The sequence below is a fragment of the Ips typographus genome, linkage group LG1 (genome assembly GCF_016097725.1).
Source record: "Ips typographus isolate SLU linkage group LG1, UJ_Ityp_2.0, whole genome shotgun sequence".
NCBI lineage: Eukaryota > Metazoa > Arthropoda > Insecta > Coleoptera > Curculionidae > Ips > Ips typographus.
This window is the reverse complement of record NC_138422.1, coordinates 30,760,393-30,774,633: the sequence shown is the minus strand read 5'-3', so window position 1 is coordinate 30,774,633 and position 14,241 is coordinate 30,760,393. Positions and strand designations below refer to the sequence as shown.

Sequence of the window (14,241 nt, the reverse complement as noted above, 5' to 3'; positions counted from 1 at the left end):
TTTATTGGAAAAATATAGTATTTTTAGATCTAGGTGACGTCACTGGATGTTGCTAGATAATGCTGACAGAGTCTCAGTTTTATCAAGTACATCTGTCTTGTTTGACGTCTATACTAAAAACCAAACAAATTTGCGGTGACGTCACTATCAATGTACAGTTGTTACCAAAGTGTAAAACTACTGGTTTCAAAACAAACAAAAAATATACATACAGGTGTGGTAAATCCAAAACCGACCATAGGAAAACCGTGTAACTGACAGAGAAACGTAGATAATTGCATGCGTGCGACAAAGACAGTAAACGAAAAAAATACCAAGTAGGCTATATTTTCAGTACGCTGTTGCCAAAATCCAATACCGTTCCAACACCGTTGGTTGGTACAAAATTAATTTTGACGGTATTGGATTTTGGCAACAGCGTACTGAAAATATGGCCTACTTGGTATTTTTTTCGTTTACTGTCTTTGTCCCACGCATGCAGTTATCTACGTTTCTCTGTCAGTTACACGGTTGTCCTATGGTCGGTTTTGGATTTACCACACCTGTATACGGAAAATCAAACTAAAATAGAATGTCGTTTCCAGAATGCCGAAAATAATTATTATGTATTCTCCGACAACAAATGAAAAGGTTTGATTGACACCAAAACTGAAAACAATGAAATTTTCTCCTAAAGAGATTGAAATAGAGCAAAACGGCTTCCGTGTTCCTCTCTGACCATTTTGAAATCTATCACCTGTTCATATTTTAAATTTTGACAAGAGTCAAAAATATTAAATATCTTTGCCATACTACCTAGATAGTAACATACAAACCGTTTTGCTCAATCTGTTTAGGAGCTATAGAAAGGTGTAAAAGTTTCTTCAAATTTCAATATCTCGAAAACAATTGAGCAATTACATAGATGGAATTTTGTTAAGTAAAAAAAGTGAAATAGTATAATGTCGTCCTAATTTTCTATGATTTTTAGTATAAATACACAACTAGACAAACATAAAAGTATGTGCAAAAATTACCAACGTGCTTATTGTGCAAATAAACGCTGCCTAATTGAATTAGCAGGCCGCTCGAAACTGCTTTTTGCCAGTTCATTAATTACATTTTTGCGATATTCCCCAAACACACCTACATAATATAATATGGATAACCGAGCGGTGAGCACGTCATGTTACAAGTGGTTTAAATAGTTTATGCAAATTAAGTTCGTATTGATTAAACTGTGTGCCTCGTGACATTGTATCCGATAGAGATACAGGGACGTAGCTTGCCCTTTATGTTTACTTTGTCAGCTGAAAACAACAAATTTGTTGTATATTGTCTATGTACGATGTAGAACTTGTTAAAACAGGCAAAAAAATTTAAAAAAATAGAAAAAGAAACCAAACACCTACAAATAAAACGCGAAAACATCTTGTATATTTGAGAATGATTCACTTCTACTTTTGAAAGACTGCATAAAATAGTTTACTATAATTTGGAAAAACTGTATGATTTTTGAGATATTTAAGGTCTTACGTTTTACAGCAAAGTCCACTGTAAACTTTGTTAAAAAAATTAATGGAGATTTCTGGCTTCATTAAATGGGACACACTGAGCATTTTATGGTTATTCGATTTTGTTTATCCAGTTCTGGCTGACTTGATTATGAAGTAGGCATTAGGAATGAATGTATGCTTTAGTAATTGGAAAGAAGAAATTAAAGGCTCAATTACAGTCAACTGTGAAGATTGAAGTCTTGAAATACTGGTAAAAACTATGAAAATCGACTAGAAAAGTGTCTACAAGTTTAAAAATTATAATTGTGCAAATTAACTATAAAAGTTTACTACAATTCTGGAAGTAAATTTTTATGATTTTAGAATCTGTTTTGGGCTTCCAGTTCGATTCAAATTTCAAATTTTCAAATTTAAGTAGTGTCAGTGGTTTAGTTAATTTTTGATGCAGTAAGTCTGTTCCATGGCCAAGTCTCAATTAATTTTATTGATTCAGACCATCTTCTCAAGCTAATTTTTTACAGAATGTTTAAAAAACCCGAAAATTTATTTTTAAGTACCTTTTTTTACTTTTTAACACAAATAGTGTAAAAATGTACTTGCAAAAACGATTTGCAACGCAATTTTGTGAAAGTCTCGAAATTATACTTTTTTTAAACATTCTTGTAATCACACTGTAGGGTTCTAAATTAAAATTTTTATGAACCAAACTAATAAAAAAAAACAGATTTGCGTTTTTATAGAAGCTTTATTTAAACCAGGCCAAAATAGCTATAGTAAAATAGTTGTTACTAAAAATTATAAAGTATACAATATAGAGCTACGCTTATAGAGTTATTAAGTATAAGAGTACAAAGAATATCGATAATAACATTATTATAAAAGCATAGAGATGAATTTGCGCATTATTCGCTACTGTTACGCTAATCAAGCTACTTTATTATAATAATATTTGAAACTATATAAATGAGTAGAAGTTAAACATTATACAATTATGAGCAAAATTGCTGGTTTACCATAATATAAGAGTAAAAAGACTTGTATAAGGTACGAGGCGTCTAAAGCCGGCAAAAAGCTTTCCCAGCGCTTTTGGTCGGCTTTAGGTTTAAGCTGCTAAGCTAACAACATCGAATCACAGTTTAAGTTGGTAGTATCACAAAATTTCCCAGTATCTTGGCTACCACCGAGCATAAACGTTTTTGTTTTTTGTTAATAATGGTCGCGCTTATAATAGTACATATGATTCGTCAGACAGTGTGGAGAGGTGGAGGGTTGAAATTAGTTTACATATTATTATAAACTTACCTAAAAACATATCTTATAGTAGTAGAGTAAATAACCGACCTACTATTCGCTATTTATAATAATAATAATTACGTCTCGTGTGCTATATTTGTTAAGATTGAAAATTGTGCTTGAACTGGACACTATATTAATATTTCGTGATGATTGGACTAGATTTTGTTTTTTTTTTGGTGTATGGTCCCTAACATCACCCTATATATTTAGTTACGTTAATATAACAATAGTAGAACACTACTTACGCCTAGAAATAGAATAAGAAGAATATAGTCGATTTGTTGCGATAGTTGCGTAACAATAATATATAAAGTAGTTATTGCTTGCAGTTTTAATAACGCGACCTACTAATAATTAGAATAAATTTTATATATCATATAATCTATGTAAATTTAGCGGTAATATTCCTTATTGTTTATGGCTTTGTTCGTTTTGAACGTTTATGGTAACGCTTTCGAGCATCGGCGTCGCGTGACTTGGACTTTTGGGTTTTCCCGTACTGCAGTTGCTGCCTTTCGATCCACGACGGGAATCTAGAAGAGAATCAACCAAATTTATATGCTTTTCTACGTTATATTAATTCATATTTTTTCTGGGCAAGGCTGACAATAGTCACCGAAAAGCTGGATCTCAATGAAAATAATTGTTTTACCAACAACCACCTTTTTCAAATACCAGTTCTTACAAAAATCACATATTTCCAAAAAGTACAAAAAAAAGTTTTTCTATTAAAAATCATCACAATAATATTATTGATTATTGAAAAAATTATCTCATTTGCCCTGGGAAGGGTCGTAGTTCTTATTTTAATCCTCAGAATGATCCCCGAAATATTCCGATGCATAAGAAAAAATATTGGTTTTCGAACTCCAAATATGCGGTTAAAATATTATTTCTTTTGACACTGTGAAATAACACTCTAATATTAGACAGTTCTAAATTTTTTATAAAAATTATCCTTGATAGTTTGAAGTCCACTGTTTTTAATCTGAAATATGGCGGCAAACAACGTATAATGCTTTAGTTCATACAGGTGTGGTAAATCCAAAACCGACCATAAGAAAACCGTGTAACTGACAGAGAAACGTAGATAATTGCATGCGCGGGACAAAGACAGAAAACGAAAAAAATATCAAGTAGGCCATATTCTCAGCGCGCTGTTGCCAAAATCCAGCACCGTCGACAAAATTAATTTTGTTCGGACACGGACGGTTTGTTTTGGATTATTCCATGGAAAACATTATAAATCTAGATCTCCATCTTAAATAGGAGGCCATGAAGACACAAAATTTGACATTTGATTAAAAGCTATTTCAAATATCCAAAATAATAATCCAAGAACAAAATTAATTTTGTCGACTGGATTTTGGCAACAGCGCGCTGAAAATATGGCCTACTTGATATGTTTTTCGTTTTCTGTCTTTGTCCCGCGCATGCAATTATCTACGTTTCTCTGTCAGTTACACGGTTTTCCTCTGGTCGGTTTTGGATTTATAGTACCCACTAGTTTTGAGGCAGTCATAATAAGTGATCTATTTACTGCTGGTACAGTGCCATCGTTGCCAATTTGAACAAAAAATTTGAATGTTTCAGGATAATATACTCATCATAAAGTTTAAGTGAAGTGGCTTATGAAGAGCTCTTTATTACACACGATAATTCTTTTTTAACACGTTTTCGTTTTTGGGTGATCTGCTCACGCGTTTGTGTCAAAGTAGATTAAATTTTGACAGCAAAATTTGAATTGTTTGGGATAGACATACCTGCAGAATTAGGGGAATGGTGTTGTAAGGACACGATACTTTCAGGGCGGCTTTGTGCATGACTTTCCTTCGATCCCCTACGTTCGTGATGTTTAGAGTCGCGCAACAAGGAAGCGTTCATCAACCTGGGTTGGGGTGTGTTGAAAATGGTTCGGTTTTCTCTCCATCTAGCTCTGAAAACATCCGTACCGATCACTATTTTTTTCTGATCTGTTTAACCATTTAAAGCTAGAATCATCCTGTACTTACTTGCTAAACATTCTCAAAACAATGCAAATAGTGATGAACATGAGAAACATGACAACCAGGATTCCAATCATGGCCGGATCGATGTAGCGTTGTGGTGAAGGGTCCGTGTTAGGCACCGCTAAAATATTACACGTTTGATCATCCAAGAGTGTTTTTGAAAAATGCAAATTTAACAAGAAAAACATGTAAATCTGACAAAGGCTTACGGATGCACTCGATCGATCCGTTTTTTCTCATCACGGCCTGTCGTTGAAATTTGCATACGCACACCCCGTCCTTGCATTCCATCATGTAGAAGGCTTTTTCGCATTGTTCGTTGAAGAAACAGGTCTCGTTGATTTTCGCCACTTAAAAAAAGAATATTAAAATGTTGCATTTAGTCTAAAAGTTCAAGAGGAAAAACAACACTTGTTGCAAGCTCACAAAGTCCAGAAAAAATACTTATTTTAAATGAGTTTTAAAGTCGTTGTAACAAAGTGTCTCTACTTTCTTTAATTTTATTTAGCCTGTCATTTATAATTTAAAAAATTTTGATTAACGTCAATGACTACTTATACATCGCAAAAACCACCATAGTCTATAAAATTACTAACACTCAGTCAAGAAGAGAGGAATAAATTATGCTTCAAATCCGTTTCAAGTTAACTTTTTGAACATTTCTTTTCATTTTCGTTATTGTCAACTACATATTGACGTTGAAATGTATGCTCATTATAATAAATTATAAGTATGAGTAAAAGCAAGATATTTGACAGGATAATAACTTGTAATATATTCCATTATCAATATTTTTATTTTTTAAAATAATGTGATTCACCCTGTAAATTCAAAGCATGTACAAAATGCGTCCAATTCAACGGTGAGTATAGAGTACAGGTATTTCTTGTAAAATGGTTAAATTACCACAACTGGAAGGTTGGAAATAATTATACAGGGTGCGCCAAATTGCACAAACTTAATTTTATTAGCGTATCCTACAGCAAAAAATAATTATAGTTTGCTATACAGAGAGTGTCCCACGACCACGAGAAAAGAAATACTCATTGATGCAAGCTTTCCTGTGTAAACTCGCCATATTTATAGAAAATTGTGTGGGTTAAGTCTCTTATTTTTCTCATTCTGTGCAAAGAGAAAAAGAGACTCTGTAAAGTAAACTAACCCACCCAGAAAATCGATGTCAAAACGTTTTAGGTTTGTTTGTCTAAATTTTCTTTTAGTTGGTTGGTTTTAATCTGTTTACCTTGGACTACTTTTTTTTAATAGCTAGATAGTTTTGTGAGAAAATTAATGGCAACAGATGAACTCAATAGTGATTAATTAATAGGTGCTGGTTTGAACTAAATTAATTAAAACCTTTTTCGCTTATAACTGTTTTTATTGCGTGAGTCGTTTGTTTTGGGCAAGTATGGGCGTTAACGCCATTTACAAAAAAAAATGTTGTTTTATGTTGTTTTAATAGGCAGAGTAAATTTACCTAACCTAACCAGAAAAATACTAATCAAATAAATGATATAACGTTTACTTTTGCTTATCATATCTCACGATTCCTATGAACAAACAGTTTTGACCGAATCAAATATTGTTTTCCAATTGGAGTTGATCAAAACTTAAATTTTGCCAAAAAAAATTTAGAAAATATATACAGTGTGACCCATTTAGAATGGAAACACCCCTATAAAATTTTAGGTTATTAACCGATTTCAATGATTTTTTTTTTGAAATAATTAGGAATGAAATGTCTATTACGGGAGAAAATTTTAAATATTTATTTCAGTTTTCAGGTCATATTACGATACTTTTTCTTGATAGAAAATGGAGAATTTTTATTAGCGATTTTTTTATTGAAAAAAATACTACGCCACTGGATCTATAGTGCTTTCAAATAGCTGTGACCAAAATTTCATGAAAATCCATTCATTAATAACAAAGTTATGACAAATTAAAATTCAAAAATCCTCTAAGCTAACGGTCACAACAGAACACCCTGCGTCAACTGGTGCCATAGAAATGGTGTTACTATTTACTTGTTTATTATTACTTATTAATTGATTAATTTCTAAAAAAAAAAAAATCAAAAAAAAAAAATCAAAAAAAAAAAATTAAAAAAAAAATCAAAAAAAAAAATCAAAAAAAAAAAATCAAAAAAAAAATTAAAAAAAAATTTGGTCACAGCTATTTGAAAGCACTATAGATCCAGTGGCGTAGTAATTTTTTCAATAAAAAAATCGCTAATAAAAATTCTCCATTTTCTATCAAGAAAAAGTCTCGTAATATGACCTGAAAACTGAAATAAATATTTAAAATTTTCTCCCATAATAGACATTTCATTCCTAATTATTTCAAAAAAAAAATCATTGAAATCGGTTAATAACCTAAAATTTTATAGGGGTGTTTCCATTCTAAATGGGTCACACTGTATAATACAAACTTGCTTTAATTTTAAACAAACAGGACAGAAAAATTAAGAACAAGCAAGTTTTATTTAAAAAAACTTTACTTTTTGCCCTTAGTAAAACTCATTTTTTGAAGGCAATTTTTGACCATCCAGCATTATTTTTGACGTTTTTCTGACAAAACGCAAAAAAAAAAGAAAAAAAATGTTTTCTGATATGCGAAAATTACATTGGTTTTAGATGTTGCAAATGTAAAAATTTCACATTAACATCTTAGAAACGGATACAGATAGGAATATGACATACATGAAATACGTGCAAAATTTGTCGCGGAATACAAAAAAGAAATAATATACAGGGTAGTTAAAATAAGCGAGTTGATATCTGTTTATATCTTTATAATTCTTAAGTGTACTACCAAATTTTCAGTATTATGTCTATCACGGTTTTTGAACCACCCTGTAAAACTACAGTTAATTTTTGTTTGCTTTCACTTGTCATATTTATGACACATTTCAGTACATCAGTACAGTTAGTTATTAGTGAAAGGCTGTCATGTATGATGTTATTTATGGTTATGTTACTTGTGTCGCTTTGACAGAAATAACAAATTAACCTAAAAATTGTCCGCTATAAGTACGAAACAATTTATTACTTTCTTCGAACTAATCAGAGAAATTTCAACTTTTATTAGTTGAATGCTCACGTAACTGACGTTTTTTGACTTCTGGTCACTGGCTGTACATTTTCTACGCATACAAGCCTCGTATTGTTGAAATTATTTGTTTCAAGCTAATTCAGTCATAATTTGAATCAGTGACAAGGCACTATGTTTTTTGTGGCATTGATAAACACAGCAGATTTAGTAACTTAATTGAGTTTCAATCCAAGTTTATAATAATTATAACTAAGAAATTAGCAAAATTTTGAAAACGTTTTCTGAATTTCTCAAACGACAATAAACGTTTTCATAATGTGTCAAATTTACCTGTTAGAAAAAATACCATGTTGAGGTATAATAGCTAGTAAACTATAGTGCTATTTAAGTGAACGGTGATTTTACTTCTTAATACAAAGTTTCTTAATTTCTAGACAATTAAAATGGTATTGGCATGAACAAAAAATCAAATGGTGTATATTAACAAAGTGACTGTCATACTCTATCAAATTATGTGACAAGTATGATTTTATGTAGAAAAGTTTATGAAGTTTACCAACAACATATGACCGTGAAACTTTCGTAGAAAGTGGGAAAACAAAACTTACCAACTCCACATTTGTCCAGATGATTCGTAGCGGGAAATTCTGGCCTGCAAATACATTTTCCCGATAGATCGTCGCAAACTGATCCCTCAAAGCCACATTCGTCGGTCGAGCTGCATTTGTCTCCAAACTTCTTTTTCTGCTCTTCTGAAATGCCAAAAATTACATTTTCAATCATAGTTTGCGTAGCGTCCAAGAAGAAAACCTTACCGTAGGCTCGGGCTCCCCTCAAAATATTGAGAAGGAGCAGCAGGAGCAGGAGCAGCCTCGTTCGAGGTGCTGCCTGCTTTACCTGCGGCATTATCGTCTGTTTGGATCACATTTTAGTATAGTGAAAGTACGGCCTGACGCCATGCCATTCCGGTTAGGACTGCATTATCGATAATATGTGCCGTTGTTTGCCTTTGGGGTGCCATTGCGCTAGCGTCGATGGTGGCGCTGTCCCCCCTTTGCCCGGAGCGCTGTTGTCGGTTCTTGCTGTCAATTTAACTGGGACATTGAAATTTTCGCGACGTATTAATGACCCACCGAGGGTCAACTGTTGCTCTTTATTGTTCTCGCCAAATTGAACTTGGAAGGAAATTGAGTTTTCCACAACATAATTTAGACTTTGCTAATTTTATTATAAGGCGATTAAGGCCACGAGTTTCACAATTGTATGACACATTTTTGCTATATCAAAGTTAAACAGATGAAAAATAATGGACAATATGTCACGTACACCTTAATTCTTCAAATCACACAAATTACGCTTATTTGATCGTTATGCTGTTGTTAATGCTATACAGCGTATTTTAAACTTGAAATATGACGCCACAAACTATTTTTGTTAAACTAATACATATAATGTCATTAAGTATTGTTTTAGCTCAATCATCATACTAATGACAAATCGTGTAACACAGTATTGAAACAAATAAAAAATGTGAACTATAAAGTGCTACCCAATAACAAAACTCAGTCAATATTTTGTTGATTTTTGCAGTTGCTGTGCTGGACTTTGTAAATCCTTTCATATTCTTAGTAAATTTAATTATTTAAACGATTAGTTTCAAGCTACCAAAATAACATTTACTTTCTTTTTTCTAATCAAATAAATTTTGATTTTGATTGCATTGACACATTGCATTTTTACGTGCAACTTAAGTAAACATAACAGTTCGATGTTTCCAAGCTTGGTTATTACATTTTTCTATTGGGAAAACGCCAATAGAATCATATAAATTACATCAATCTTGATAAAACTTAATAACTTTTTTCGAATAATACTGTTAAGAAATAGCAAGTCTAGAGCAATAAATTTTGTTGGTCACCAATTGGCTTTAATATAAAATTTTCAGTATTTTGCCAGAGATTGATTTTTAAATTGCTAAATTTGTGAGACAACTTTGATTACCTATCTAATTCCAGACTGTATCTTTATCGCCTGTTTTAATGCTATTGACATCCTCGAGATAATAAAACAATAAAATCACTTTGTTTCAATTTTGACAGGCTCTTTAAAAACAAAAAAATGTGGTTATTACGCTAGCCTGTGAGTTTATTGATTGCTTTTCTAAGGCTATTGTTATCATTAGAAAAATCTTAGTCATTCGTTTAAAATATCGATTAAGAAATTACACAAATTAGAGTGACGAAACGTTCAGATTTATGAATTTGCCGAGGCGTTTCTGGTTAAATAATCGTGGCAACGTTGACGTGTCGTGTTCTGAATAATTGCAACCCCAGAAAACCGCTTAAACGGGTTGGTTTTGTTATGTTGAAATTATTTTTTCTATATAAAGTCAATACGAAAGTCGTGCCATTTTATACAAAACGTAAACTGAATCAATACAAAAACGCAGAGCCGGAATAAAGCCCTCAAAATTTGAATATCTCCAGCTATTAAGAAAATTAAGAGTGTCTATTAGAGACCGGAGTTGTCTTTTAGTATGCCCCTTTAAGTCGTTGCATACTTAAGCGACAGAAGGAGTTGTGGAATATTTATTTTTAGCGTCCCTCCAAGGAAATAAAACGCATTCAAAGCGAAATCCGCCTTTTGAATTTCTTTGACCCAGTTCCAGCTTTTTATGTGTTGTTAAACTTTATGACGGCACTCGACCATTTGAATGTGTGTTTTAAATGATTGATCCGCTCAAGTTTGCCTCTGAATCCGAGATAATTATGCTGGGACAGAGCCCCAAGACTAGGGAATAATAGTTACAAAGTCAACAATTTCTAAAGATCGATCTTAGAAAGTTGTTTTGCCGGTAATTAAAACAAGTTAACGGGGGCGTAATTCTTGAAAGCAGGGAGTGGAATTCTCAAGAGAAGGGTTGAAGTGACAGAAGAAGCTGACAATTGCGTGTTCCTGTCACATTTTACAGGCCTTTCTCTTGATAATTCCCTTCCCTCGTTTCAAGAATAGGCACCCTGGTTTTTGTCAAATAATATTATTATCGATATCTGGTAAAATAAATCATTTTTAAGGCTTTCAGTTCAGTGGAAGAATATGTGTTAAGTGAGCTGGATTCAAAGGGTTTGAAAGAAGGTTTGACAGTTAATTTACATTGACAATTCTTAGTTTAGGTATGTAATACATACTTCATTAACCAACGCGTGTACAAACCGACTTTAGTGTAAATAGTAGAATAATTTCCATCACACAGGGAACTTTTCAGGTCTTTAGGACTGACACTGACCACGCCCTTTAGAACCCAACGTTCTCCAATTTTGACAGCCAATCCACTTCCACTATCTCCGTTACACACCACCTGTTCTAAAGTACAAATTAATTTGAAATATACAGGTGTGGTAAATCCAAAACCGACCATAGGAAAACCGCGTAACGGACAGAGAAACGTACATTATTGCATGCGCGGGACTAAGACAGAAAACGAAAAAAATATCAAGTAGGCCATATTTTCAGCGCGCTGTTGCCAAACGCCATGTATCACTCAAATACCGTCGACAAAATAACTTGGCGTTTGGCAACAGCGCGCTGAAAATATGGCCTACTTGATATTTTTTTCGTTTTCTGTCTTAGTCCCGCGCATGCAATAATGTTCGTTTCTCTGTCCGTTACGCGGTTTTGCTATGGTCGGTTTTGGATTTACCTCACCTCTATATAGAGGAAAATGTTTAAATCAAGGCAAGTGACGGTTACGTCATCAGCTCCGTTCTTATATGTCACTTTTCAATACGGTCAAAAAAAGATTTATGAGATTATTCAAATTTTTCATTAAAGCTTATTATATTCATACAGAAAATGAACATGTTCTCAACCTGGCAATGTGTAAACCTGAACGTGTATATTTTTACATAGCAGTGCTCAGCATGACGTAACCGCCAACTATATTGGTTTACTCTTTACCTTTAAATCCTCGAGCACAGAACGTAGCTACAGTTACAAATTTTCTTATTTCATACTTTTGCTCCTTTAGGCACTCACGATTGTCAAGAATTTGAACGTTTGCCATTCTGAGTTGACTGGACACTACTCCAGCCTCGGTCATCCCCATTCCAGCTACCTGTTTGTTTACATTCATACTTTTATAAAAAATCTTAAATTAGAATTGGTTGTTAATAAAATACTTTGCCTTGAATGTTGTTCTCCCGGATTGGCCATTTCCAGTCGATACATATAGGATTGACAAACTCACTAAACGAAAACCATTCCTGTACTTTTAAAAGTGCAATATCAGAGCCGTAATTGCCTAAAGCGTCTTGGTACAAAGGATGAACAATTACTTCAGCAACATCCAGCACTTGACTACCTTTTTCTTGTTTATAGAAGTCACTGTAAGTTTTTCCAGCTGTTGCTTTAATGTATTCTTTTGGAATATTCCAAACACAATGAGCGGCTAAAAAGTATGTCGCCAAAAGTATAGCTTCAAAACATCAAACTTATAGTAAAGAAAAGTGGAACAACCTGTGATAATAAAGTTCCTGGATACCAAAGTGCCACTACAAAAAAATACCCAACTGGACTCTTCCAATATGAACAACGCTGTATACCAAGGCCATTGGTTTATAGTTGTTTGATGGCCGAACATAATCAAAGGCTGAACTTGAAGACTTTTAATTAAACCACAACCTAAATAAATAAGGTTATTCAATAATAACAATAATGCAGAGGATGTTCTTAAATATGTATAAGCAACGTAAAACTAAACTTTTGCATTAAAAACTGACTTCCACTTTACTTGAAGCAAGTTTTTACGTTAAGAAGTGGCTTTCAAGCTCTGTGTCTTCTGTGAGAAAAAATACATGAAGAGGAGGAGCCCAAAAAGACTTCAACACTTCAATAAGTTAACTTTAAAAATACAACTAAAGATATCTTTCAAGCTGTCTTTTTGAAGAAAAAAAAACTGAGAAGACTTAGAGCAGTTAAAAGTGTTTGCTTTGACATGCAAAATTCTGCGATGTGTTCCAAATACGAAAAAGATTACTTTCTGCCTGTCTTCTGGATCGAAACAAACCTGAACAAACTTTGAAGAATAAGTCTATAAATGCTCCGAACCAAACGTCGTTTAAACAAGAAGTACTTTAGAGAAGTTAAAAAAGTTTGCCCAAAAAATGACTTTCTTCTTTCATGTTGATCTAGAACGAAAAACAGACCTGGGGAAGTTCAAGAAAGATGAAAGAAAAAGAAGTCCTTAAGACAAATAAAAAACGTCTCCCAAAATTGTACTTTAGAACAAAAAGAACCTACACTTCATAGACAAGCAGAAATCCAAGAAAGCTGGTCTTTCTTGAACATGCAGAAGAATTTGAGCTTGTAGGTTAGAAATCTTAATTTTTTTGTTGTGACATTTAAAAACACTACACAAAAACATAAAATATTTCTCGTTTTTTTTTTTTCGCATGAATTAACCGCAAATTATTATATTTTATAAAGCAATGAGTACAAACCAGTTGAGTAGTTGCCTTTGTATGGTAATCTGGTAATTTGCCTAAAATTTTGATATACATGGTCAGGAATCAAAGAACAAATGTCCTGGTGCTCATCTATTCGATTTGGACAGTGATCGAAGCCATCGCATACAAATTTGTTAGGAAACTGTTGTCCTTCGCAAATAAAGGTTTTTTCACTAAAATGAAAATATTACAATGGAGTAATTATATAATTTTGGTATAAATATGCCCTTTAATAGGCATTAGAAGCAAAATAAAAAATACTACAAAATGAGCTAAAACTGGCTTCTCTAGCTATTCATATTACCGAGATATTAAATTTCAAAAAGTAGTAAAAAAAACCCTAATACCCCCCCATTCTTTCAATTTTTCTGAAAAATTTTAAAGTGCTTTTTTTTGTGTCACTTAATTTAAGGTCGTTTGGTATAAATATACCCTTTGCTGTGCATTGGAATCCTCCTGGAGTATAATAAAAAATTGGCAAAATTGCACTTTTTGCAAAAATGACGTTTTCTCAGTTTTTGAATGATTGTAACTTTTTTATTTAAACTCTTATAGATTTCACTGAAACTATATTTTACCTAATTTAAGGTCGTTTGGTATAAATATACCTATTGCTGTGAATGGAAACCCGTAAGTCTCGAGAGTAACAGTATATAAAATGAGATTTTTACTTACAATACAGTTTGGCAGAAGTAGGCCAACACAGGATTTTTTATAACGCAATAATGGTTTTTGCACAAATCTTCAATGTGATTTTTTAAACACTCTGTAGCATTTTCTTTTAAACAACTGATCAAAACAATCAACGTTATGGTGTTCGGACCCATTACTCTATTAGTAAAACCTTGTAACTGCGATAGATGCCGTAAAACGTGCTTGGGA

The 14,241-nt window shown here is 32.8% G+C and overlaps 2 protein-coding genes across 3 annotated transcripts; both read right to left on the bottom strand.

The window, feature by feature from the left end:
* Nucleotides 1–2,221: 2,221 nt before the first annotated feature.
* jus (EB domain-containing julius seizure protein) lies at nt 2,222–9,135 on the bottom strand. The gene is made up of 6 exons (XM_081983474.1): nt 8,671–9,135; nt 8,464–8,607; nt 5,011–5,151; nt 4,805–4,922; nt 4,556–4,728; nt 2,222–3,325 (listed from the first exon to the last, which is right to left on the bottom strand). Exons 1-6 carry the CDS (start codon nt 8,759–8,761, stop codon nt 3,201–3,203), a joined length of 792 nt encoding a protein of 263 aa, XP_081839600.1. The 5' UTR covers nt 8,762–9,135; the 3' UTR covers nt 2,222–3,200.
* Nucleotides 9,136–10,876: 1,741 nt separating this feature from the next.
* LOC145731566 (chymotrypsin-like protease CTRL-1) lies at nt 10,877–14,229 on the bottom strand. 2 transcript variants are annotated; one of them, XM_081983406.1, is made up of 6 exons: nt 14,035–14,226; nt 13,354–13,532; nt 12,371–12,535; nt 12,034–12,302; nt 11,813–11,969; nt 10,877–11,218 (listed from the first exon to the last, which is right to left on the bottom strand). In XM_081983406.1, the coding sequence occupies exons 1-6, from the start codon at nt 14,184–14,186 to the stop codon at nt 11,025–11,027; spliced, it is 1,116 nt and encodes a 371-aa protein (XP_081839532.1). In that variant the 5' UTR covers nt 14,187–14,226; the 3' UTR covers nt 10,877–11,024. The 2 variants fall into 2 exon arrangements, with proteins under 2 accessions (XP_081839532.1, XP_081839542.1); XM_081983416.1 differs by having other exon boundaries at nt 11,070–11,213; nt 14,035–14,229.
* Nucleotides 14,230–14,241: the final 12 nt, after the last annotated feature.

What these genes read in the sequence shown, in the direction of transcription:
- LOC145731566 (XM_081983406.1), bottom strand. Translation starts at nt 14,186, where the DNA reads ATGGGTCCGAACACCATAACGTTGATTGTTTTGATCAGTTGTTTAAAA. An exon ending in CAAAGGCAACTACTCAACTG is followed by an intron (nt 12,536 to 13,353) that starts GTTTGTACTCAT and finishes TTATTTATTTAG; the next exon opens with GTTGTGGTTTAATTAAAAGT. An exon ending in CTGTGCTCGAGGATTTAAAG is followed by an intron (nt 11,219 to 11,812) that starts GTAAAGAGTAAA and finishes TTTGTACTTTAG; the next exon opens with AACAGGTGGTGTGTAACGGA.
- jus (XM_081983474.1), bottom strand. Translation starts at nt 8,761, where the DNA reads ATGCCGCAGGTAAAGCAGGCAGCACCTCGAACGAGGCTGCTCCTGCTC. An exon ending in TCTGGACAAATGTGGAGTTG is followed by an intron (nt 5,152 to 8,463) that starts GTAAGTTTTGTT and finishes TCTTTTTTTAAG; the next exon opens with TGGCGAAAATCAACGAGACC. An exon ending in GTTTTGAGAATGTTTAGCAA is followed by an intron (nt 4,729 to 4,804) that starts GTAAGTACAGGA and finishes GGATGTTTTCAG; the next exon opens with AGCTAGATGGAGAGAAAACC.